Source organism: Carcharodon carcharias, chromosome 5 (assembly GCF_017639515.1).
Source record: "Carcharodon carcharias isolate sCarCar2 chromosome 5, sCarCar2.pri, whole genome shotgun sequence".
In the NCBI taxonomy this organism is placed as follows: Eukaryota; Metazoa; Chordata; class Chondrichthyes; order Lamniformes; family Lamnidae; genus Carcharodon; species Carcharodon carcharias.
This window is the reverse complement of record NC_054471.1, coordinates 25,698,263-25,725,481: the sequence shown is the minus strand read 5'-3', so window position 1 is coordinate 25,725,481 and position 27,219 is coordinate 25,698,263. Positions and strand designations below refer to the sequence as shown.

The 27,219-nt window shown below is 46.6% G+C and overlaps 1 protein-coding gene across 1 annotated transcript in view; it reads right to left on the bottom strand.

Moving 5' to 3' along the window:
* The window catches only part of LOC121278336 (inositol-trisphosphate 3-kinase B-like), a 179,171-nt gene extending 152,407 nt beyond the window's left edge, over window positions 1–26,764 (bottom strand). The window contains exon 1 of the mRNA XM_041188643.1: window positions 25,740–26,764. Within this exon, the coding sequence (XP_041044577.1) occupies window positions 25,740–26,651 (912 nt within the window). The 5' untranslated portion in view covers window positions 26,652–26,764. The remainder of the gene's footprint in view (window positions 1–25,739) is intronic.
* Window positions 26,765–27,219: the final 455 nt, after the last annotated feature.

The window sequence follows — 27,219 nt, the reverse complement described above, 5'->3', positions numbered from 1 at the left end:
CCACCAAGGAAAGTTGCCTGGAAAATCAACTCTATAACAAACCGGCGACAAAGATGGGATCCGGTACTGTCCCTCGCCCAGTGATTGTGAGTAGCTAAGATCAGTAAAAAGAAAGGAAGATATACTCATCGTAAATTGGCAGAATCAATCCCTTTGAGCCACACACAGACGACTGGTCTCTAAATAGAACACCTTGTGTTCTACTTTCAAGCCAACAAAATCATGGAGGGGGAAAAGAGGAGAGTGATTCTCCTGAGTATTTGTGGGAGTAAAACCTACAGTTTAATTGAAACTTGACAGCCCCCCAGTGCCCCAGATTCGAAGACTTTCAGTGAATTAGTCGACCTGGTTAAGGGACATTTCCAACACAAGCCCCGAGTCACAATGCAGAAGTTCAGGTTCAATTCACGGAATAGAGCTCCTGAGGAGACCATTGCTCCTTATGTGGCGAAATTAAAACAACTAACGGAAAATTGTGATTTGGTGAAACCCTGAATGATATGCTCAGGGACCATTTGGTCTGTGGCGTACAGGAGGATGTTATTCAGCAAAGATTGGTGGCTGAAGTGAATCTTGATTTTAAGAAAGCGTTAGAAATACGCTTGTGATGGAAAGTGCTATAAGGGGTTCACAAGTGACTCAAGGTGCACAAAATAGCTCCGTTTTCCTGGTTGGGCAGAAACGGTCAGCAGAAAGTGAAGTGAAAAGCCGGGACTCCGCCGCGGAACAGGGAACAGCCCCCGCTAACCGAAAATTTAGAGGAAACAGCTCAGCAGCAAATTCAAAGACAAATATTTATCGACGTGGAAACAATCATGCTCCTAACGATTGGCAATTTAAAAAGGTGGAGTGTTATCTTTGTCATAAAAGAGGTCACAAATTGAAACATTGCAAAGTGAGATTAAAACAGGCTCCCAGGCAACAGACAAACTCCAGTGAAGTATATAGTGTGGAAGAGCCAGAAACAGCCAATTCTGACACTTATTCATCATTCAACATGAAAGTTGGGAACACAGAGCCAATATTTCTTACAGTGCGAGTGAATGGTAAACCCTTAAAAATGGAAGCAGACATGGGTGCTTCTACCACTGCAGCAGGAGAACACACTTTCAGACATTTAAATAAAGGTGATCAACAATTAGAAACAAGAATAAAAATTGCTGGAAAAACTCAGCAGGTCTGACAGTATCTGTGGAGAGAAAGACAGAGTTAACGTTTCGAGTCCAAACTCTGTCTTCCTCTCTGCAGATGCTGTCAGACCTGCTGAGTTTGTCCAGCAATTTTTGTTTTTGTTTCAGACTTCCAGTATTTTGCTTTTATCTTAGTGATCAACAGTTAGATTTGGAACAAACCTCTGCCAAGTTGAAAACGTACACAGGCCAAGAAATCCAGGTCAAAGGCATCACCAGAGTAACTGTTCATTATAGACATCAATCGGCACATCTACCAGTGATGGTATTAGAAGGTGGATGACCAAGTCTTCTAGGTCGAATTTAGTTGAGGGAAATTAACCATGATTGGCCAGTGAGAAAGGAAGCTGGAAAAGCTCCTGAGTTGGAAAAGGAACAAGGGAAGGTGCTTCAGAAAGAGCCTGGAGAATCCAAGGACTGCAACTGGATGAAAAAGTAGTGTGTAGCCATTCAGCAACCTGAAGAAGTGAAGGCGACTTTAACCAACGACATGGAAGAACAGCAGAAGAAACTCAAGGAGACTCAGCTGACTGACCGAATTCAAGATGAAGCAAGTGAGCTTCGCAAAGAAAAGGAAAACCAGCGTTGGGTTTGGGAGTCACCCCAAGAAGAAACCTTCATGAAAGTAAAACAGCTCTTGCACTCGTCAAATTTGTTAGTGCATTATAACCAGACAAAGCAATTGGTGCTAACCTGTGAAGCGTCCCACTATGGAGTGAGAGCAGTACAAACTTTTAAGGTGGGAATGAAGAAGTTAACAGGTGAACCGTTAGAAACTAAACTTGCTTGTTTCCTATTTCACTACAGAACAAACCCCCCCCACCCCTCCCCCCAACTACAACAGGAGCAACACCGATGAGGCGTCGATTTTGGACACAATCAATTTGGAGGGGAAGGTGGGGAAAAGCAACTCATGATTCGCATAGTTGTGGGTGACAATGTACTGTTGGAGAAGCAGTATATGTAAGGGATTTCGGTGGATCGAAGTGGTTACCTGGTAAAGTAAGCTCTATGACTGGACCATTGTCATACCACATGGAAGTGGAGGGCCAGACCACCCCGTAAGCATCTGGGTCATTTAAGAAGGAGGGAGATACCCCAACAAAATGATGTTCCACCTGTAACCATTGCTGAGCCTATAGTTCCTGTTGAAGCTCCCCAATCGAGGATAGACATGCCCGATGTCTCTGTCAGAGTGAACAACACTGAAATGCCTGTGCCTAATGAGGTACCTGATGTTAATGTGGTTCTAGAGAATGTGGTTCCTGTCAAAGTGTCGGAGGTTGTGGAGCTACGACTTTCCTGAAAGACTGAACTCGTGACTTCATGATCTGTGCAAATGTTGTAATGTAAATACAAAATGTACAGAAAAGCTAAAGGGGGAGTAATTATAGTTTGGATAAAAATAGGACTGTAGCTTTAAGAATAATCCTGTGTTGTAAGATCACATGATCAGTGTAAAGCAATGAGTTAGCAGCGCGGGGAACCTCTAGGAGAGAGTTATTCTTTAATTATAGAGTTTGATGCACGCATGTTGTTGCTGCTGTTGTCTTGTAAATAAAGTCCAATGCTTCCACCAAGTAAAGTTGCCTGGAAAATCAACTCTATCACAGCTGCAGTGTGTGGGGGTAGGAGTAGAGGAGGGGGGATTTTGGGGGTGGTTGGTGTGGGGGGGAGTGGGGGTGGTGGTGGTAGTAAGTCCTTCAACCCAGATCCTGCCTGCTGGAAACTGATCCAGGGGCAGGATCTGGGGGTGAATATCTTGCCCCCACAAGACTAGAAATATTTATCTGCCTGGGATTTCTTTAGAAAATGGAAGGCTAAGGGATGGTTGTTAGAAGTCTGTAAGATTATGATGGGGCTCGAAAGTGTAGTCATAGAGAAGTCATTTCCACTTGTGATGGAGATCAGAACTAGGGGCCACAGCTATCAGATAGTGACTAATAAATCCAATAAGGAATTGAGAGTAACTTCTTTGCCCAGAGAGTAGTTAGAATGTGGAACTCAGAGCCACATGAAGTAGTTGAGGCATTTTCAAGGGGAAGTTGGATAAGCACATAAGGGAGAATTGGAATCGGAGCCAATGCTGCTCGGGTTAGATAGAGAGGGATGTGAGGAGGCTGGTGTGGAGCATTAATACCAGCATGGACCAGTTGGGCCAAATGGCCTGAAGGCCCAAAAACAGAGATGGCTGTTTAGTTTATTGATAATCAGCGCTCACTAGATTTTTGTAACACAGAGAAGAAAATCCCCTTGTGAGCCTTTTTCCCTGTGAGATTTAACAGAGTTGGTCTTCCTGTTGCACAATTGCATGAACCTTGTTGCTTTTCATTCACAATCAGCCACCTGCATTTTACAAGGATTCCTTCTTCTCCATTTGCCCTCCAGCTGAAATGTCACAAAGGTGTTGGTGGGGTGGTGGGGTGTGGGGAGGGGGGGGTGATGGATGAGGGTAAAGCAGAGTTGGTAGTGGAGCAGGGATGGAGAGGTGATGGCTGGGGTGGGGGCAGTTTCCATGATCCATTGTGGTCATGGTGACATTTAACGTGAGGAGGTGATCTCTGATCTGTGGCTAAAACGGGAAGTCTAAAATGTCAGCTTCTGGTGACTGGAATCTCAGTGAGACCAAAAGCTGCTTTGATTATTAAAGTACAGTCATACAGTGTTTAAATTGCAATCAAAGGACAGGATATTTACGCCCCACTCCAGAGACTTGAGCGGAGAATCCAGGCTGACACTCCACTCCCTCAGTGCCGCGTTGTCAGGGGTGCTGTCTTTTGAACGAGGACGTTAAACCCCACCTGCCCTCTTGGGTGAATGTAAAAGATCCAGGGATTAATATTTATTCTTCAATCAACATCACTTCAAAAAAAATTCCGGATAACTTGGGGTGGTGCAGCCATTACTCTGTGTGGGATCTTGCTGTATGTAGATCGGCTGCCATGGTGACTACACTTCAAAAAGTGCTTCATTGGTCCTGAGGCTGCGGAAGGCATGTACATGTGCATGGGGTGATTGCCAGTCAAAACCTGGGCACTGAACACTTCTGGTTGTATTTGTGAACCCCTCAAGTCACACATGTTGATTTACCTCAAGAGTCCTTCACAGGGGAAATGTAACTATGCTACCAGCCATAATGAGCAGCCAGTTTAACACTGCCTCCAAGCTCTAACTAACCTCTTCCCTCATGTCTTCCACTCCATCAGGCCCAAGCCATGTCTCACTGGATAAGCACCTGACACTACAAGGCGTTCAATAATGACCATTCAAATAATCCTCATGCAGATTCACCTTATTGCAGGTTATTCATCCAATCTGGCTATGTACAATTTGTCACCAGTGTTTGACTATATAACCTTCTGTTTCTGTTTCAAAGCAGTTTATTGTTTATGACAATATTGGCCCTTGTCAGAGATAAGATAAGACATTGTAATTGAGCAATCTCTGAGCTCCTTCAACTCTAGCTTCTTGATAAAATCATTCAATCATGGAACGTTCATGGGACAGAGAGAAGCCACTTGGTCCATCATGTCTGTGCAGCCAATAAATGAGTCACCCAGCCTAACATGCCCTGGCCCTTTTTTAATTTGTTCATGGGATGTGGGCATCACTGACTAGGCCAGCATTTTTTGCCCATCTGTAATTTATTTAAGAGTCAACATGTTGCTGTGTGCCTGGAGTCACATGTAGGCCAGGTAAGGCTGGCACATTTCCTTCCCTAAAGGGCATTAGGTTTTTCCCCCTGACAATCAGCAATGGTTTTGTGGTCATCTTCAGACCTTTAATACCAAATTTCTCTTGATTTGAACCCAGGCACCCAGAGGCATTACCCTAGGTCTCTAGTCTAGTGACAATACCACTATGCCACAGCTCCCCTACCCTCTTTTAACCTTCCAGGTTACAGCACATGAAGTACATATCCAGATACTTTTTAAATGAGCTGAGGCTTTCTGCCTCTACTACCCTTTCAGGCAGAGAGTTCCAGACCCTCTCAACCCTCTGGGTGAAAAGATTTTCCTCATCTCCCCTCTAACCTTTCTACCAATCACTTTAAATCTATGCCCCCTGGTCACTGGCCTCTCTGCTAAAGTAAATAGGCCCTTCCCATCCACTCTCCCCAGGCCCCTCACAATTTTCAACATCTCAATCAAACCTCCCCTCAGCCTCCTCTGTTCCAAGGAGAACAATCCCAGCCTATCCAATCTTTCCTCATAGCTGCAATTTTCCAGTGCTGGCAACATCCTTGTAAAACCCCTCTGTACCCTCTCTAATGCAATTACATCCTTCCTGTAATGAGGTGATCAGAACTACATTCAGTACTCAAGCTGTGGTCTAACTAACGTTTTATGTAGTTCCAGCATAACCTCCCTGCCCTTATATTCTACACCTCAACTAATAACTGAAAGGATTCCACGTGCTTTCTTAACCTCCTAATCGATGTGTCCTGACCTGATTTTAATCGCTCCACCATTGGTGGTCGAGCCTTCAGTCATGTGAGCCCGAAGCTCTGGACTTCCCTCCTTAAACCTCCAGACACCGACAACCTCCCTGCAGACCTCCCTACCTTGCTTTGTCAGCTGCGGGTCAATCAGCAGCTCTCTGGCCTCAAACTCATGGGCCTGAGTTTCCCGCTTGGCGTGTGCACCAAGTCGGCGGGCCCAGAAGCAGATGCCAAATGAGCTTCTGCCCACAATCGCGCCCCCCGCCCCCCCCCCCCCCCCCCCCCCCCAAATGCAATTTGACGCTGGCTGGCCAATTTTTAAAAAGCCTCAGCGTTGGCGAGGGGGCAGGGAAAGGGGTAGGCGCCAACAAAAGCAAGGGTTTGGGTGGCCGCTTCCAACAGGCTCCCTGATGGGAGATGCTGCGGAGCTGCCTCAGTTCGCTGCCAAGCTGTACAGATTAAATAACAGGAAAAAATACGCCAACTGTGTCTCGGCAACACATTCCAGCACCTGACAGAACCCATAAAACATCAGCCCCCAAATAACCCTTTTTGTTATATCTCACCCCGGGCATGTGATCCCGCCCATGGTTGAGGCTTTGTGAAAAGTGGGCTGCCCGCTTGCCCGTTTTGCCTGTGCGATGAGTGCAGAATCACACGGGCAATGTAAAATCGTGGACAACAGGGTTTTTAATGGCCTTAATTGGCCCTTTAATTGTCGGTGGGCGTGGCACCTACATGCGCGATGGCTTCAGGACGCACGCCTGACGTTATTTCACGCAATTCCACGTGCATTTGGGTCGCGCCTGCGACCACCCGATCAATGTCAGGTTCTGGCCGTGAGGTTCCGGGTTCAAGTCTCAGTGCAGGGCTTGAGCACTAAAATCAAAGCGGACGCTCCAGGGCAGTACTGAGGTCATGCTGCGCTGTCAGAGGTGCTGTCTTCCAGATGCGATATTAAACTGAGGCCCAACCTGCATGCTTTGGGTGGATATGAAAGATCACACGACAAAATTTTGAAGAGGAACAGGGGGTTACCTCTGCGGTCCTGGCTAATGGATGTCCCTCAACCAACATCACCAAAACAGATGATTTGGTCATTATCACATTGTTGTTGTAGGAGCTTACTGTGCATAAATTGGCTGCTGTGTTTCCTACATTACAGCAGTGAATACACCTCATAAAGTACTTAATTGGCTGTAAAACACACTGAGACATTCGGTGGTTGTGAAAAGCGCTATATAAATGCAAGTCTTTCTTGTTTCACTACATTGAAAGCATGATCTAAATACAAGTTGTTTTGTACAGGGAAGGGTACTTTAGTGGCTCTGGTACTGGACAAGCATTCCCTGAGGCTGAGATCTCAGACTCCCACAAGGTTACGTTGCAAACAGAGTTTAATAAAAGTGGCCTATTGTGAGTCAGCACCATAAATAGAACCATTCTATCAGTCATCCTTCAGCAAAGGAAACCTAGCATCCTCCCTGGTTTGGCCCAAATGCGATGTCTGCCCCACACAAATGGTTAACCCTGAAGGCCTAGCAAACCATCCAGTTACAAAAATAACCTATATGAAGCAAGGCCCAGATAGGTGATAGATGTGGCATTGCCCACATCCTCGGAGTAACTGCTGTGTGGATGTGTGTTAGATATTCAGGGACAGCGAGCATTCTATCTGTAAAGGCAGTGGGTAGACCATAAGACCATAAGACCATAAGGCGTAGGAGCAGGAGTAGGCCATTCGGCCCATCGAGTCTGCTCCGCCATTCAATAAGATCATAGCTGATCTGATAATCCTCAACTCCACTTTCCTGCCTTTTCCCCATAACCCTCAACTCCCTTACTGATTATAAATCTGTCGATCTCAGCCTTGGATATACTTAACGACCCAGCCTCTACATCCCTCTGCGGTAAAGAATTCCACAGATTGACTACCCTCTGAGAGAGGACATTCCCTCTTATCTCTGTTTTAAATGGGTGACGCCTTTCTCTGAGTCATAGAGTCTTGGAGTCATAGGGGCCTACAGCACAGAAAAAGGCCCTTCGGCCTATCTGAGATTATGCCCTCTGGCCCTAGACTCTCCCACAAGGGGAAACAACCCCTCAGCATCTACCCTGTCAAGCCCCTACTATTCTTATATGTTTCAATAAGGTCGCCTCTCACTCTTCTAAACTCCAATGAGTACAGGCCCAACCTACCCAACCTCTCCTCATAAGAAAATCCCTCCATCCCTGGGATCAGCCTAGTGAACCTTCTCTGGACTGCCTCCAATGCCAGTATATCTGTCCTTAGATAAGGGGACCAAAACTGTTCACAGTGTTCTAGATATGGTCTAACTATTGCCTTGTATAGTTTTAGCAAGACTTCCCTATTTTTATACTCCATTCCCTTTGAAATAAAGGCCAACATTCCATTTGCCTTACCTCTTACCTGCTGAACTTGTATATTAGCTTTTTGGGATTCATGTACGAGGACTCCCAAATCCCTCTGTGCTGCAGCTTTCTGCAGTCTTTCTCCATTTAAATAATATTCAACTCCTCTATTCTTCCTTCCAAAGTGCATAACCTCACATTTTCCCACATTATATTCCATCTGCCACGTTTTTGTCCACTCACTTACCCTGTCTATATCCCTCTGTAGACTCTGTGTCATTCTCACCACTTGCCTTCCCACCTATTTTTGTGTCATCTGCAAACTTGGCGATAGGACATTCACTTCCCTCATCCAAGTCATTAATATATATTGTAAATAATTGTGGCCCCAGCACTGATCCCTGTGGCACTCCACAAGTTACAGGCTGCCATCCTGAAAATGCCCCCCTTATCCCAACTCTCTGTCTTCTGTTAGTTAGTCAATCCTCTATCCATGCTAACATGCTACCCCCAACAACATGGGCTCTTATCTTATTAAGTAGCCTTATGTACGGTACCTTGTCAAACGCCTTTTCGAAATCCAAATATATTACATTTACTGGTTTTCATTTATCTATCCTGCTTGTTACCTCCTCAAAGAATTCTAATAAATTTGTCAGGCATGATTTCCCCTTCATGAAGCCATGCTGCCTCTGCTTGATTATATTATGCATTTCTAAATGTTCTGCTATTACATCCTTTATATTAGACTCTAACATTTTCCCAATAATGGATGTTAAGCTAACTGGCCTATAGTTACCTGTTCTTGTCTCCCTCTCTTTTTGAATAAGGGTGTTACATTGGCAGTTTTCCAATCCTCTGGGACTTTTCCAGAATTTAAGGATTCTTGGAAGAAAGGATCAGATTCACAGATTGAATCGACAGTACAGCTGGTATTGCACATTTCATATTTCACATGGGCCTCCTCCTACTCTATTACCCATTCATACCCTACCTCTGGGTCCTTCTATTCCTTTTGCTCTCAGACATGCATCAAGCTTCACCTTAAATTCAACAGAGGTATTGATCAATGAGCAAGAAGGGTCAACATATTTCTTACTTATTGTCATGTGGGTGTCACTGGCAAGGTCAGCATTTGTTGCCCATCCCTAATTACCCTTTGAACTGATTGTCTTCCTAGGCCATTTCAGAGTCAACCACATTGATTCTGTAATCTGGAGTCACATATAGGCCAGACTGGGTGAGGATGGCAGATTTCCTTCCCTAAGGGAGATTAGTGAACCAGATGGGTTTTTAGGTCAATCAATGATAGGTCATGGTCATTATTACTGGGGCTAGCTTTCAATTCCAGATTTATTAAAGAATTGAAATTAAACCAGCTGCCATGCTAGGATTTGAACCCACCTCCCTAGAAGATTAGGCTAGTGACATTACTACTACATCACCTCAAGCTGTCAAATGGATTTCAACGTAAGCAAATGTGAGATCATCCACTTTGGACCTAAAGAGGATAGAATCGGGTATTTTCTAAATAACGAAAAGTTAGAAACTGTAGAGCTCCGAAGAGACTTGGGGGTCCAAGCACACAGGTCATTAAAATGTCATGAACAGGTACAGTAAACAATTAAAATGTCCAATCAAATGTTGGCCTTGATATCTAAAGGACTAGAATGCTAGGAGGTACAAGTCATACTTCAGCTAGGCAAAGCCCTGGTTCCACACCAACTGGAATACTGGGAGCAGTTCCGGGCACCATGTTTTAGGAAGGATATACTGGCCTTGAAGGGAGTGCAGCTTATATTTACCTGGACTCCAAGAGTTAAATTATGAGTGGAGATTATATAAATTGGGGGTTGTATTCCCTGGAATTTAGAAGGTTCAGAGGTGATCTGTTCAAGGTTTTCAAGATATGATATGGAACAGATAGGATAGCTGAAGAGAAACAATTTCTGCCATTTGGGCAGTCTGGGAAGAGGGAGAATATTCTAAAAATTAGAACTAGACCTTTCAGGTATGAAATTAGGAAACACTTCCACACGCAAAGGATGGTAGAAGTCTGGAACCCTCTTCCACAAATGGCATATGTTGCAAGATCAGTTGTTCATTCTAAATCAGAGTTTGATAAATCTCTGTTAAGCAAAGAGAGTGTGGGATATGGGGCAAAGGCAGGCACTCGGAGTCAGGTCGCAGACCAGCCATGATCTCAATGGATGGTGGAACAGGCTGAAGGGGCTGAATGGCCTCTTCACGTTCCAATGTTCCTATCAACACTAATTGCCTCAACCACTCCATGTGGCAGTGAGTTCCACATTCTGACCACTCTCTGAGCAAAGAAATTCTTTAATTTGATCTGTTAGCAACTACCATGTGGAAACGGTTTCCACCTTATCGAACTCCTACATTAGCTTTAAAGATTTCTATTAGGTCTTCTCTTAGTCTCTCTCTGTACAGAGAAATGAGTCATAGCGGACTTAGCCTTTCCTGGTAGTCATGTCCTCTCAATTCTTCTGCTAACTCTCTAATGTTTCTCTAATTGTTTTCCTGAAGTTTCAATATCCTGTCTGCAGCTGTAAATGGTACTGCAAATGAGGATTAACCAAGGCACCAGAACTACACAGCCCTCTTTCTCTCATAACTAATATAGTTTCACTGCTGTCCCAGACAGTTTATCCAGTGAGTAACTGCACATACAGAATTACCCGGAAAAACTCGGCAGGTCTGGCAGCATCGGCGGAGAAGAAAAGAGTTGACGTTTCGAGTCCTCATGACCCTTCGACAGAACTGTCGGGTGGAAAGCAGTGAGGATGATGCTAATCAAGGGCAGCAGGGCATAGATATGCCAATAGAATGGACGGACACGCAGCTGATTGGATTTAATACAGAGATGTGTGAGGTGATGCATTTTGGCAGAAGGTATAGGGAGAGGCAATAGACTAAATGAGACAGTTCTAAAGAGTGTACAGGGACAGGGGGACCTGGGGGTTTAGGTGCATAGATCTAAAGGTGACAGGACAGATTGAGAGTGGCTAGCAAAGCATATGGGATCTTGGGCTTCATAAATAAAGATATTCAGTACAAAAACAGGGAAGTTATGTCGAACTTTATAAAGCTCAGGTTAGCCCACACTGATTGATATTGGAGCAGAGAAGCTTAAGGAAGATTTGATAGAGCTGTTCCAAATCAAGAAGGATTTAGATAGGGCAAACCAGGACAAACTACTCCCACTGGCTGGTTGGTAACTGGATCACACAGATTTAGATAATTGAACAGAGAGGGAGAAGTGGCAAAACTTTTGAATCGGAGAGTTGATCTGGAAAGCACTGCCTGAAAGGGCAGTGGAAGCAGATTCAATAATAACTCCCAAAAGGGAATTGAATAAATAACTGAAGGAGAACAATTTACAGAGCAATGGGGAAAGATCCAGGAAATGGAACCAATTGGATAGTCCTTTCAAAAAGCTAGCGTAGGCATGATGGGCTGAATGACCTCCTACTGTGCTATACTGTATCATTCATTGACATGTCTCAAATTATTCACATACTGTACCCCAAATGTAATTTTCTGAAAGACTGTAATATGCCTTTGAATGAATTGACACTACTTCCAGCGTCTCTCTAGGGAATCTCTTCAATACATTGACCACCCGCTCAGTGAAACAATGTCTCCTCTTTTAATGCACAGTGGGACCATTCTGTGTGTATGCCTTGGGCTAATACCAGGTTCACATGTTGAGCAAGTGGAGAGGTTTTGACTCCTAGGGTCTAATTCCCATCTCCTAGGAGTGGGAATTCACTGAGGTGGAACTGAGAATTCATGGCAGCATGATTGGGAATATGTAGTAGCATGATCGGGAATTCAAGTGGTTGGATTGGGAATTAGTCTCAATGGGATTGGGAATTGGAGGTGGTGGGATTGGGAATTGGTGGCGGTGGAATTGGGAATTGGAGACGGTGGGAGTGGGAATTGGTGGCGGTGGGATTGAGAATTGGAGACGGTGGGAGTGGGAGTTGGTGGCGGTGGGATTGAGAATTGGAGACGGTGGGAGTGGGAATTGGTGGCGGTGGGATTGGGAATTGGAGACGGTGAGAGTGGGAATTGGAGGTGGTGGGAGTGGGAATTGGTGGCAGCTGGAGTGGGAATTGGAAGCGGTGGGAGTGGGAATTGGTGGCGGTGGGAATGGGAATTGGAGGCAGTGGGAGTGGGAATTGGAGGCAGTGGGAGAGGGAATCGGAGGTGGTGGGAGTGGGAATTGGAGGCAGTGGGAATGGGAATTGGAGGTGGTGGGAGTGGGAATTGGAGGCAGTGGGAGAGGGAATTGGTGACGGTGAGATTGGGAATTGGAGGCGGTGGGAGTGGGAATTGGTGGCAGTGGGAGTGGGAATTGGTGGCAGTGGGAGTGGGAATTGGTGGCAGTGGGAGTGGGAATTGGAGGCAGTGGGATTGGGAATTGGTGGCAGTGGGATTGGGAATTGACAGTGGGAGTGGGAATGGGCGGTGGGAGGTGGTTGCCAGGAACCCCTGTGGGGAATGGCCTGAGCAGTCAGGAGCAAGTAGAAGCCCAAGATTACCTTGGGAGGAGTGGAGGAGAATTCCTGATCCCACCTGAAAAAGCATTGTGAAAACTCCCTTACTGGGCTTCCTCTGGCCTCCCCTCAACCCAGCTCCCAGCAGGTTTACTTCAATCGTGAAGCTGTCATTGCTTCCCCCACTCAGTCAAAAAAACAGATCACCAAGCCGCAGCGTTATCACATCTGCACACTTCAAGAGGATCCACCTGCTTGAGGCAGGAGAGAACTGAGAAAGTTCCTCACTCCATTTAATTTCTTTTAATTCGTTCATGGGCTGTGGGCGTCGCTGGCTAGGCCAGCATCTATTGCCCACCCCTAATTGGATCAGAGGGCATTTAAGAGTCAACCACATTGCTGTGGGTCTGGGGTCACATGTCAGAGCCTTAGCTAGGCCAGACCAGGTAAGGACGACAGATTTCCTCTCCTGAAGGACATTAGTGAACCAGATGGGATTTTACAAGAGTTGGCGGTGGTTTCGTGGTCACCATTGGACTTTTAGGCCTGAATTTTTCAGTCAGCGAGCATGGGGCAGACCGGACACACCGGTGTGTAAAATGATGCACGATGACGCCCGTGTGCATCCCGACATCATGGCGCTGTCTCGCCATGTTTTGTTCGGCAGGCGCGCGCCGGAGTTGGCTGCACGCCCGCCAAGCGGCCTTCACGTTTTTTTTAGGAAACCTCATCCCCGAGCAGGATGAGGTTCCCTAAAGTTTTTTTTTACCCACTTAAATGAGAAATCGTTCTGAAACATAAAAGCGCGTCCCGTCTCATGCGATACAGTCACATGAGGGGACATGCTTCATTTAATATTAAAAAGCGCTTCAAGCTCCCTGAGGCTGAAAGAGCGCTGGCCCCGACTCTCCCTCCTCCCCCCCTCCCCCTCCGCCCGCACAGGTAGTGCTGCCGCTCACGCCTTACGTTAAGGCCCGCCTGCGCAAAATGGCGGCGCGGAGACAATCACCTCCGCAAGCATCCCCGCCCACTCCGGGCCGAGTCCGCCCACCGACTGAAAAATTCCGGCCTTAATTCCAGATTTTTCACGGTTCAAATTTTTTGTGGGTTCGTTGGTGGGATTTGAACCTGGGTCCTCGGAGCGTTACCTCGGGTCTCTGGAATACCCATTCAGTGACAATACCACCAACTCCCCTAAATCAAGCCCTCTGCTTGGTTTCCACTAACCAGGGGCAATTAAACTCAGCGGTGATGTTTGCGCAGAATAGTTTTGAATTCGCCACCCTTCCGGGCAAGGCAAGATTTAATCCAATCTCTCAGTCGTTCTACCTTGCTGCCTCCTGCTATAATAGCTGTACTATCCTTTATGGGCTGTGGAAAACAGAACATACAAAGTGCAGCCATGCCAATGATTTATTAAGCAGCATCATTACCTCACTATTTTGGTTCAATATTGACCTTTTAGTACATTTGAACATCTAATTTGCTTTACTTGCTGCTACTGAGCAGGTATTGTTGTGACAGCTATTATTTATAATCAATAGGCCGCCTTCATTTTCCCTATACAGTTTATTCTTTCCAGAGACACCGTATCCAGGGCTTTACTGATATCTAAGTACACCGCACCCACTGCCTTTCCAGCACCAACCTCCTCACTCACAGCCTTAGCAAACAGCAATAAATTAGATTGGCAGGACCTCCCCTTCAGAAATCCATCCGGGCAATCATTTATGATTTTATTTTTATCCAAACTCCCCACTATCTTATCTTTATTAAGGGTTTAAAACAATGGGAGTCAATAAAATGAAATGACTTGCATTTATATGGCGCCTAACACAACCTTAGGGCACCGCAGCCAATTGAGTATGTTTGAAGTGTAATCACGGTGTAACACAGGGAAATAGGGCAGTCAATTTATGCATGTTTTTTAAAAGAAAATAGGAGAGTCAGGTGCCAGCCAATAAGATCTTTGGCTTTAACTCCACTTTCCTGCACTACCCTATATCCTCTGCTTTTCATAACATCCAAAGATGTATCAACCATCGCCTTGAATATACGTGACACTGAGCATCCACAGCTCTCTGGGTTAGAGAATTCCAAAGATTTTTTGTTATTTGCTCATGGGATGTGGGCGTCACTGGTTAGGCCAGTATTTATTGCCCATCCCTTAACAGCCCTTGTTCAGAGAGCACTTAAGGGTCAACCACATTACTGTGGGTCTGGAGTCACAGGCCAGGTAAGGACAGCAGGTTTCCTTACCTAAAGGGACATTAGTGAATCAGATGGGTTTTAACAACACTTGACAATGGTTTCATGATCATCAGGCTTTTTTTTTATTGAATTCAAATTTCACTATCTGCTGTGGTGGGTTTTGAACCCAGGTTGCCAGAGGATTACCCTGGGTCTCTGAATTACTAGTCCAGTGACAATACCACTATGCCATCACCTCTCCCAATGATGCACACTAGGCTGTCTGCTAGTGTGTGGCTCAGTCTTTCTTTGAAGTCAGAAAGTTCTAGGTTTAAGTCCCGCTCCAGGGGTGGAGTTTCCCACTCCTGCCATCAGCAAGAAGCATGGTGGGTGGGAGCACTTCATTTGTCTGCTTCCTGATACCAGGATAAAATGTTGGAATTTCTGGTCTTCCAGGATGTCCTTTACCTGGAAGGAGTGGGGTGGGGATGCCATGTCTAGACAGAGGCCAGGTAAGCCTGCTGGCTTTGAGATAGAGGGGAACCTGTAAAGGACAATTAGGGATGGGCAATAAATGCTGGCCTAGGCAACAATGCCCACATCCCATGAATGAATATTAAAAAAAAGATTAAGCCAATATTCCCTAGGATTTAGAAGAATGAGAGGCGATCTCATTGAAACATATCGAATTTAAGGGGCTTGACAGATATAGATGCTGAGAAAATGTTTCCCCTGGTTGGACAATATGAACAAAGGGTTGTCCTCTCAAGATAAGGCCAGTTAGAACTGACGAAATGTATCACTTCAATTTGTTCACACATACACTGAGGCGTTGATGATGCAGGCTGCGGGTAACCCTGCCTTGGTAATGGCTCTCACCCAGAGGAGGAGATGGAGGCCCTGTCGCAGGTTGGCACACGGCCAGGAGGAGCAAGGGCCTGAGCAACAAGAGGCAGCGGGGCCTCTAGAAGCTCGAGGCTGGTGAACAGGGTTCACTGCAACAGTGAGCACTGGCCCGACCTTGGGTGTATCGCCGGCGGTGCTGTTGGCTAGAGATGAGCGACTGGCAATGCCGGAGGTGCCCTCGTATGTCTCCGGGACGTGGTTGCTCACAGCTGCCAGCTTCTCCAGTATGAGCTGTGGCTGTAAGGACTCTGGAAGAGTGATGTGGAGCTCCAGGCCTGCATTGAATGTCTGTCCGGGTGCCGTTTAAATATGGCTCCAGGACCTTCGACCCCATGAGATAATGGTGGGGCTGGTGACTTCCTGCCTGGTCCCCTCCACCAAATTAGCCGAGATCCTCACAGCTGCATAATTAATGAGCTCAAAGACGGAAGATCACGCACGTTCACCCACCCACCACCCAGCGGGAATCACATTGACTTTCCCGCCTCCCTCTGGACTTAGTCTCCCGATTGGAAAATTCCGCCCCAGGAATTGAATACACAAATACAGGCTGATGCTCCAGTGCAGTACTGAGGAGGTGCTGCTTTTCAGGTGAGGTATTAAACCCAGGCCCTGTGGAAGATCCTGTGGCACTACTTTGAAGAAGAGAAGCGGAGTCACCCCTGGTTTTAACCTCTCAACCAGCCTCTGAAAAAAGACGATCTGCTTATTATCACAGCGCTGCTTGTGGGGGCTTCTGTTTCTTACATTGGTGTCGACCGTTCTCTATAAATGCAAGTCTTTCTTCAAGTGAAAAAATTTCTCCTCATCTCAGTTCTAATTGGCCTTATCTTGAGAGGGCAATCCTTTGTTCATATTGTCCAGCCAGGGGAAACATTTTCTCAGCATCCATATCTGTCAAGCCCCTTAAATTCGATATGTTTCAATGAGATCGCCTCTCATTCTTCTAAACCTCAGGGAATATTGGCCTAATCTTTTTTTAATATTCATTCATGGGATGTGGGCATTGCTGCCTAGGCCAGCATTTATTGCCCATCCCTAATTACCCTTGTTCAGGGGACATTTAAGAGTCAACCACATTGCTGTGGGTCTGGAGTCACATGTAGGCCAAACCAGGTAAGGATGGCAGATATCCTTTTCTAAAGGACATTAGTGAACCAGATGGGTTTTTACAACAATCGACAATGGTTTCATGGTGATCATTGGACTTTTCATTCCAGGTTTTTATTGAATTCAAATTCCACCATCCGCCGTGGGGGGATTCAAACCTGGGTCCCCAGAGCATTATCCCAGGTCTCTGGATTACCAGTCTAGTGACAATACCACTACGCCACTGCCTCCCCTGATCTTTCTTTATAGGGCAACATTTTAATTCCAGGAACCAGTCTAGTGAACCTTTGTTGTACTCCTCCTAAGGTAAGTATATCCTTTCTCAGGGAAGGAGACCCAAAACTGCATGCCGTCGTCCCAGTGTATCCTCACCATGCCCCTGTATAATTGCAGTAGGACTTCATACTCTGAATCTCTTTGTAATAAAGATACAATAAGCTCACACAACCAGCAATGTGATAAGGACCAGTGATGCAGAGTTGGGTCTTCCACAGGGAGTGTAGGCAGTGAGGGTTCATGAAGATACAGGCCCCTTCTCCCAGTTGTATAGGAAACCTGAAAGCGTAGACAACACTGGTTGCTGCAGGTTATGCAAATTATTATCAAGCTGGAATAATTATAGCCCGAGATAAAAGCCAAGCTTTAAGCTGTGGGTTATCTCTCTAGCTACTTTCTGTGCTGGCTTATGCTCATCCTGGTGCACCCTGACGAATCTATTAATTTCGCATCTTGACAATTGAAAAGTCGCTTAAAAACAAATAATTTTCCAACCAGCCCAAAATGCTCTGGGCTTCAACATAAAAATAGCTGACAAAAATTAACAGAGAAGGAGAGATAAAGAGGGGCCCGCGTCAAGGCCAGCACTGACACATCACACAGAACATCAACACCACTGACTGTTATCGGAGGGAAAAAAGTCTGGTCTTTCCACTGTGGGACAGCAACTCACAGTCTGACAGTGGGAGGGTCAGGCCAGCTTCAACAAAGCCAAAGTTTACTGGTGTAAACTCCACACTCATATACACACACATATAGACAATCATACACACACACACACACACACACACACACACACACACACACACACACACACACACAAACTCATACGCACACATACACAAACACACACACATACATACACACACACACCCATACACACACACACTCATATACACATATACAAAAACATGTGCCCACACATACACACACTCACATGCACATGCATACTACATACACACACTGATGCACACACACACATGTATACATACACACACACATACATACACACACACTCATACACACACACACATACATACACACAAACTCATACACACACATACACACAGACATACACACACACTCATACACACACGTGCACACACTCATACACACATATACACCACACTCATACACACACTCATACACATACACATACACACAGTCATACACACACACATATATACGCACTCCTACACACACACACATATACACACACTCAGACAGACACACATATACACACACAAGCACACACATAGTCATATGCACACATACACACACACACACAAACACACACACATACACACAAACACCCATACACTCATATACACACATACACACACATACATAAACTCCACACTCATACACACTCTCATACACAAACTTCACACATACACACACACTGTTAAACACACATTCATGCAATCATACACACACACACACACACACACACACTCACATGTACTCATATACACATAGATAAACTCCACACTCATACACACGTGCATACACAAACTTCACACTCATACACACGTACATGTTCACACTCATACACATACGCTGTTAAACACACATACTCACATACACTCACGCACCCTCCTATGCACACACTTGCACGTACACACGAACACATGTAACCAGTCCTTTGGCTGGGGGGGGGTGTGCTGCAGGTGGAGTGCAGGGGTGGTGGGCAGTTCAGGCACAAGACCTCCTGGCCTTTATGACCATGTGGTGTACTCGCCTGTCAAGATTTTACAGGAGACAGGAGGAAGGTGCTGAGAATGGATCCAGTCAGTTAATGCACTGGCTGCAATGAGTTACTAACAGAGATAATGATCTCCTGTCACAATCTGACTGAAGCTTGCAGTTTTTCCACTCACTCTTCCTCTCTCTCTATTTCCCTTCATTTCTTTCACTCTCTTTATCTGCATTTCTCTCTTTCTCACACTCTTCCTCTCTCCACCCCTCCTCTTCTCTCGATTTTACTCACTTTTTCTGCTTCTCTTTCTCACTCTCTTCCTCTCTCCTGCTCTTCCTTTCTCTCTCTCTCTCACTATCCTTTGCTGCCTCACTCTTTCTTTATCTCCCTGTCTATTCCATCCTCACTCTTTCTCTTTCTTTTGCTCACTGTTTTTCTCTGTGTCTCTTTTTGTTTATTCCTCTCTTTTTCTCAATCTCTCTCTCTTTTTATCTTCCTTCCATCTCCCTTTCTCTCTTCCTCTCTCTCTCAGCCTGTCAATCCTTTGCTGATACCCACTCATTTCTTGTAACATCCCTGTAAATCTTTTCTGCACCATCTCCAGGACCTCTATACCTTTTTTATACTAGGGCGACCAGAAATGCAAGCAGAACACCAAGTGTGGTCTGACAAGCTTCAGTACAGGTTTAAGACACTCCTTAAAACCTAACTCTTTGACCAATCTTTTGGTCACCAGTCCTCACCAGTTTATGTCGCTGAGTGTCCAATTTTATTTAATAATCTATAGTGAAGCACCATGGGATATTTTACTATGTTAAAAGCAACATATAAATGCAGATCAGTATTAAAACATCCCAAAGATCAGTATTACAATATCATTCAGGTCAGTATTACAATATCCTACAGGTCTGTATTAAAACATCCCACAGGTCATCATTACAATATCCCACAGGCCAGTATTATAATATCCCACAGATCAGCATTACAATTTCCCACATGCCAGCATTACAATCCCCCACAGATCAGTATTACAATACCCCAGAGGTCAGTTTATCAATATCCCACAGGTCAGCACCACAGTATTCCACAGTTGAGTATTACTATATCCCACAGAATAGTGTTACAATATCCCACAGGTGAGTATTACAATACCCCAGAGGTCAGTATTACAATATCCCACGGGTCAGTATTACAATATCTCACAGGTCAGCATTACAATTTCCCACAAGTCAGCATTACAATATCACACAGGTCAGTGTTACAATATCCCACATGTCACCATTACAATATCCCAATGTCAGTATTACAATATCCCAATGTCAGCATTACAATATCCCATGGGTCAGTATTACAATATCCTGCAGGTGGGTATTACAGGTATAGATGCCAAGAGGGGCATGCAACAACAAGCCTGCAGAGGGGAGGCAAACCTTCAGGGTCTCCCACCCGGACCCCATACCGACTCTCATCATTCCACATTATAACATTATGTAAGACTAGATTGTATTGGAAAAATGGGAGTGAGCACCCAAGGCTTTGGTTCAAATATGATCTAAGATAATGAGATAATAAACTGTGGATTAAAACTTGGAGCAGTTTTGTACCAACAATTTGTATTTATAGAACACCTTTAACTTATTAAAATGTCCCAAAGCACTTCACAGGAGCACTGTCCAACAAAATTGACACCAAACCACATAAGATGTTGGGGGTTGGTGGCCAAGAGAGGTAAGTTTGAAGGAAAGCTTTAAAGAAGTGAGAGCAGTAAAGAGACAGAGAGGCACATAGAGGGAATTCCAGGACTTAAAGCTTAGGCAGCTGAAGGTGCAGCCACTGGAGCAAAGGAATTTGGGGATGATCCAGAATTGGAGGGATGCAGATATCCCTGAGTGTTGTGGGGCGGAGGAGATTACAGAGATAGGAAGGAGTGCGGCCAGAGAGGGATTTGAAAACAAGGATGAAAATTTTAAAATGAAGGCATAGCTTAACTGGGAGCCAATGCAGGGGAGCGAGCAACAGGGGTGATAGGCAAATGGGACTTTGTGTGAGTAAAGACACAGGCAGCAAAGGTTTGGAAGAGTTCAAGTTTACAGAGGGCAGAATGGGGGAGGCCAACCAGGATTGTGTTGGAATAGTCGAAGGCACGAATGAAGGGAGTAAGCTTACCTTTCCATTCGAAATGGAAGAGTCAAACAGTAAATACAAACTGCTTAGTTCTGTGGAATGTGCAGTTAACTACTCTGCCAGCACCAGTCTCCGGAGTTTGTGCTTTGAAAGGTGCTGATTAAACGTAAAGTACGGCTGCAAGGCCTGACAGACCAAGAGCTCAGAGATCAGTAGCTGGGCTCCTACGGCACTGAAGCTAACCATGGAAACAACCCACAGGCCAGTGTGATCTCGGCAGCTCCTAAAACCTCCCCTCTCCATTCACTGCAGAAACAGCCATGGGTATCTTTACACGTGGTGTATTTGGTACTTGTGGAAAATAATAGGGAGTGAACAGTTGGAAACCTTTGATAGGTGTCCCCTCCTTCACCTCTAACCTCTAACCTCTCTGTCTCGCTACAAGCAGTCTTGTCTCTGTTCCTGTTCTGTGATGCTATTGGTCTCATTGCTCCGCTGACCCTTCACCTCTGCTTCACCCCTGCTCTGAATATATCATTCAACTCACTCTCTGTCTCCCTGCCCGCCTAAGCTTCTTTATCCTGTTGAATTCATTGTGCCATCTTCCACTCCAACACAATCTTTCCAAGCTTCAAGCCCCTGTGAAACTCTTTACCCACCTTCCCTCCTGGATTGTACTGAATTTACAGCGCAGAAACAGGCCATTCAGCCCAACTGGTCTCTATCAGTGTATATGCTCCGCACTGGCCTCTATCCTCCCATCTCACCCCATCAACATAACCTTCTATTCCATTTTCAGTCATGTGTTTTCCAGCCCCCCTGAAATATATCTCTGCTATTCACCTCGACTATCCTCGTGATCTCAAGTTCCACATTCTGACTGCTGTCTACGTAAAGAAGTTACTCCTGAATTCCTTACATTCTGAAGGCTTTTCAAAATTAGGTGTTACCTAACTGGTTCCTCCCTGCCTTCACACATCATTTCTTAACGCTTCTAGAGTTTTCTCCTGTTCTTTTTGGCCTTGCTGGTGCCCCAGATTACTGACCATGTCTATCCTTTTTATCATTCACAGGACGTGGGCATCACAACAACAATTTATACTTCATGAGAAGAGAGTGCAACACTGCTACCAATCAAAGTCCACTTGCCAACCAATCAGCACTCTCTTCACGTACAGTATAAATTGTTGTTTTCCCCCATATTGCTATTCTTGCAAAGTGTCCTGATGAGTGCAAGGTGAAAAGATTCAACATGTCTCTTTTCTCAGCAATACTCAAGTTCTGTGTTACCAAATAACTATTTGTATGCCTTCAAATTTACCTCAGGTTTTCAGTCTTCTAATGCTTTATCCCTGCAATTCTGGGTCGTTATTTTTGTCTGATTAAGCTCCTTTCAAGCACCTTGAGACATTTTACCATGTTGAAAGTGCAATAAAAATGAAAATTGTTGTTATTTTATTTTATAGGCATTTAATACAGGCTGTTGCTCTTCCCCTATCCTGGCCTCCACTCTGACACTCTCTCTCCAGGCCCCACTCTCACCCTCTCTCTCTTCAGGCTCTCACTCTCACACTTCCTCGCTCCAGGTACCAGTTTCACTCTCCCTTTCCCCTTTCATAGGCTCTCCCTCCAGGCTCCCACTCTCATGTTCCCTCTCTCCAGGTCCCAGTCTCACATTCTATGTTTCCTGGTCCCAGTCTCACATTCTGTCTCTCCAGGCCCCACTCTCACACTCTCTCCAATTCTCACACTTTTTCTCTCTCTCTCTCTCTTCAGGGCCCAGTCATGGCTCAGTCTCACATGTGGTCCCTCTCTCTAGAGTTTCACACACCCGAGGCCCCACTCAAATTCCCCTGAGGCCCCGTTCTCACACTCCCTCCTTCAGGCTCCCTCTTTTCAAGTCCCACTCTTGAAGGCCCCACTCTCTCTTTCTCTCCAGGTCCCACCGTCACTCTCTCGCTCTCTCCAGGTCCCACTCTCTCTTTCCAGGTTCCATTCTCACACTGTCTCTCCAGGCCATGCTCTATCTTTCCAATTCCCACTCCCTCTTCTGTCACTGAAGTTGATCCCCCTTTGGGCGACTGTATAGAGCCTAGGATTAACCTCAGTTGCCCCTAAATTAGAGAGGGGTGTAAACAATCTAGGGATCCCACTCTTGACCCTGGGCGCGGACCAAAAGTTATCCTGGGGTACGATGCCTCTGCAGTCAAATAGCCTACCGGCATTCAGTGTCAAGGGCTTGAATTTTCCAGCTCCTCATGCCGACGGGATTTTCCGGCCCCGCTGCCGTGAATGGAAATTTCGATGGCTTGCGGCATCTTACTGCAGGCGGTGGGGGGGTCCGGGGGTGGGGGGGAGGTGGGGTAGGGTGGGGGGGGGGGGGAGGTGGGGCTGGAAAATTCCGGCTAAGGACAGGACAGGAGGAATGCACATTGCAACCAAAAGCTGGTGAGTGCCTTCAGGAGAGGAAATGAAAACATTGTGAGGGCTATCTTCAGCTGGTCTAAAGCCACAGAGGGTTAATGGCAGTGGACTGGAATGTGAATCCAATTTTCTCAGACTGTGCTGATGGGAATTCCTCTCAGTCTGCTTCCCCTGCCCAGTAATGTCATTAGCACTCTCTGTTTAAAACAAATCTTCCCTTGAAATAGGCACAGCAGAAACTATGGCAGGATGTTACAAAGAATTCCAGTGCTTTGCGTTTATTTTACATTGATGTGTGTATATATAGAAGAGTTATAACCGTTTGAGTCTGCAACATCTAGAAACTGGGAGCTGCCCAGGCTTTGGATGCCTCTCTGAGACAAACAGACTGAGGTTCCACATTCAGTTTCTTACGCTGAGCAATAGTTATTCTCTGGCGTGGGGGCAGCTATGGCTGCAGGCCCCCCCAAGTCTTAGCCAGTGGGGTGGGGTGCAGGGGGCAGGAGTCCCCCATCCCCAATAGCTCGAGTACATTCAGCCCATCATTTCTGTGTCGGCCCTTTGAATGAACTATCCAACTGCTCTCTTTTCCCTAGCTGCCCTCTCCATGTAACCCTGAAATCGTTTTCCTTTCTAGTGTTTATCCAATTCTCTTTTGAAGGTTAATATTAAATCAGGCAATGCATTCCAGATCAGAATGTTAATTATTTGACCCTCTATTGCCAATTACATTAAATCTGTTTCCTCTGGTTATCTACCCCACCTCCCCTAGCACTGGAAACTGTTTCTTCTTATTTACTCTAACAGAACATTTCATGATCTTGAACACCTCTTTTAATTCTCCTGTTAACCTTCTCTGCTCTAAGGAGACTATATACTGTATCAGTAATTTCACCCCAGTGCTGAGACTAGCAACCATGTTAAACAGTCTTTGACAAATGCAGCCCAGAGTGTGGTTGCTGTTGGTATTTCCCGATATCCGCCTGCAATGGCTCTCTCCCACACGGTTACCTCTGGTGTCCCCCAAGCATCTATCCTTGCCCACCACCCACCCTCCCCTATTTCTCATCTATATGCTGCTCCAGATGCATGGGAACACAACCACCAGCTTGCATGTTCCCCTCCAAACCAGCAATGCCCACATGCCATGAAAGAATTTTTAAAAAGAGGTTGGAAAGCACATTGCGAGGAATATACAAAGAGTCTGCAAAGGAACATAGATAAGTTAAATCAGTGGGCAAAAAATCTGGCAGATGGAATACAATGTGGGGAAATGAGAGGTTGTCCATTTTGGCAGGAAGAACAGAAAAGCAGCATATTATTTAAATAGAGAGAGTTTGTAGAATGCTGCAGTCCAGAGGGATCTGGGTGTCCTGGTACATGAATCACAATAAGTTAGTATGCAGGTACAGCAAGTGGTTAGGAAGGCAAATGGAATCCTGGCCTTTATTGCAAGGGGAATGAAATATAAAAGTAGAGATGTCTTGCTACAACTGTACAGGATATTGGTGAGACCACACTTAAGATATTGTATACCGTTTTGGTCTCTTTACCTAAGGAGGGATATACTTGCAATGAAAGCAGTTCAGAGAAGGTTCACTAGGCTAATTCCTGGGATGAAGGGGTTGTCCATAAGGAAGGGTTGAGCAGGTTGGGTCTATATTCAGTTGGAGTTTGGAAGAAGAGGTGATCTTATTGAAACATAAGATTCTGAAGAGGCTTGACAGGGTGGATGCTGAGAGGGTGTTTCCACTTGTGGGGGATCTAGAGGATACAGTGTAAAAATAAGGGGTCTCTCATTTAAAATGGAGATGGGGGGAAATTTCTTCTCTCAGTGGATCATTAGCCTTTGGAATTCTCTTCCGTTGGAAACTGGGTCATTGAATATATTCAAGTTTGAGTTAGGCAGATTTTTGATCTCTTGGAAGTCAAGGGTTATGGGGGGACAGGCAGGAAAGTGGAGTTAAGGCCACAATCAGATCAGCCATGGTCTGATTCATTATCCAGATAAGAAACATCTTGAATTTAATTTCCTCATCTTTATTTTTGAGTCCCTTGCAGCTCCCTATCTCTGTAATCTCCCCCAGTTCCACAACCCTCTGAGATACCTGCGCCCCTCTAATCCTGGACTCTTGAGCATCCCCGATTTTAATTTCCTCTATTGGTGGCCTTGCCTTCAGTTGTCTAAATCCCAGGCTCTGGAATACCCTCACTAAGCCTCTCCGCCTCTCTATCACGCTTCCCTTTGATACTACACTGCTTAAAACCTACCTCTTTGACCAGGCTTTTGGTCACTTAACTTTATAGGTCCTTAGGTGGCTGGATGTCACACTTTGTTTTATAAAGCTCCTGTGAAGTGCCTTGGGATATTTACTATGTTAAAGGTGCTATATAATGCAAGTTGTTGTTGTTGCTTCCCTCCCTTAACCATTAGCAGTGTGAGTGAACCCGAGCGAGAGTGAGAGAGGATGGTTTGTACTCACCACTCTGGGTCTGGGCTGATGGTCCAGAGTCTGCAGGAAGGCCGAGCTGGCCTCACCTCCTCTGTCAGGGTCGCTGGAGATATCTTCCTCTGATTCATCCCAGGAGGAGGAGAAGCCGGCAGAGGAGGCCGATGAGGAGGAGAGCTTCCGCATGAACAGCCGGGGCCCATTTGGGTTGCCATCGTCGGTGGTGTCTTCACAGCTGTCCTGCCCGTGTTCCGTCACGATGACGTGAGGGATCTCCACGCCGCTGCTGCCGCTGATGGGGCCGGCAGGATGCGGCAATGGGTCAGGGAGGCCAGGCCGGACTGGAGAAGCGGTCCTGAGGCCAACCGGCCTGGCTCCCGCGTCCTGATCCCCAGCAGTGCAATGCTGGGTTAACCGGCGGCAAAGCCACTCCTCCTGGCTTGGAATGGGACTGCTGTTGACCGGGAGGCCCCGCAGTGCCAGCGGCGCTCTTTCCTTGCACTCCTGCTCTGTCCTGCCGGCACCCTCCATCCCTGGGCGGGCCTCCTCGCCGGTCTGGGAGCACTCTCGCTCTCTGCTCCTGCTCCTTCGCCTCCGCAATTGCCGCTCAGCTCTGGGAATGCCGGGGAACGCGCTCCTCTGGTCCTCCGGCGGCGGCGGCAGCTTGTGCCTGAGTCCTCCGGCGACCCGGGGATCGCCGGCAACCAACAGCTGAGGGGCCCCTCTCCCCAGGGGAGGTCCACTTCCTGCCCGCAGGTCCTCGCTGGACCAGGCCTGTTGGAGGCCGCACGCGCCACCCACGCCGGCGCCTGCCGACAGGCGCACTTGGCAACGGGAAACCTGCCTCTCGGGCACCTTCAGTGCCAGCCTGCCAGCCCGGGGAGAGCAGTCGGCCTTGGCGTCGTTACTCATTGTGCCCAGGCTGCTCAAGGTGCAAGTAGCCATAGCATCTGCAGCTGGCGGTGGGGGAGGGACAGGGCCTGCCGGGGGCAGTCGGCGGAGACTGACATCCAGCCTTTCACTCGCTGGCACCTTTTAACCTCCCCTCCCCTTCCCTGAGCCCAGGCTCTCTCTCTCTCCCAACCACCACCACCCCCTCCCCCCCCCCCCCACCCCCCCACCCACCCCCACCCCCACCCCCACCCCCCTGCCCCCCTCCCCCGTGCCACCTGCCGAAGCTACGGAATCTGTCCGGGCATTCCAACAGCCGCCAAATCCGTCGGATTTATTCAAAACGTCATCCCGGTCGGGTCCGGGGTGAGCGAGTGAGAGAGAGAGAGAGAGAGACGGACAAGGGAGTCAAATCAGCTCCGACGGTGGTGGTGGGAATGCGGGTTTGCTAGGAGGTCCCCTACAACGTGGCACGGAGTCTTGGGAAATCTGAGCGGCAGCTGGGAAGATTCGGGATACCCAGAGCTTGGAGAGTCATTTTCCTCCTTCCTGCTCCTCCTCCGTCAGTCTCTTTGCCACATTGAACAGATGCCAGACTGTTCAGTGATGCCAGCTTATTGTA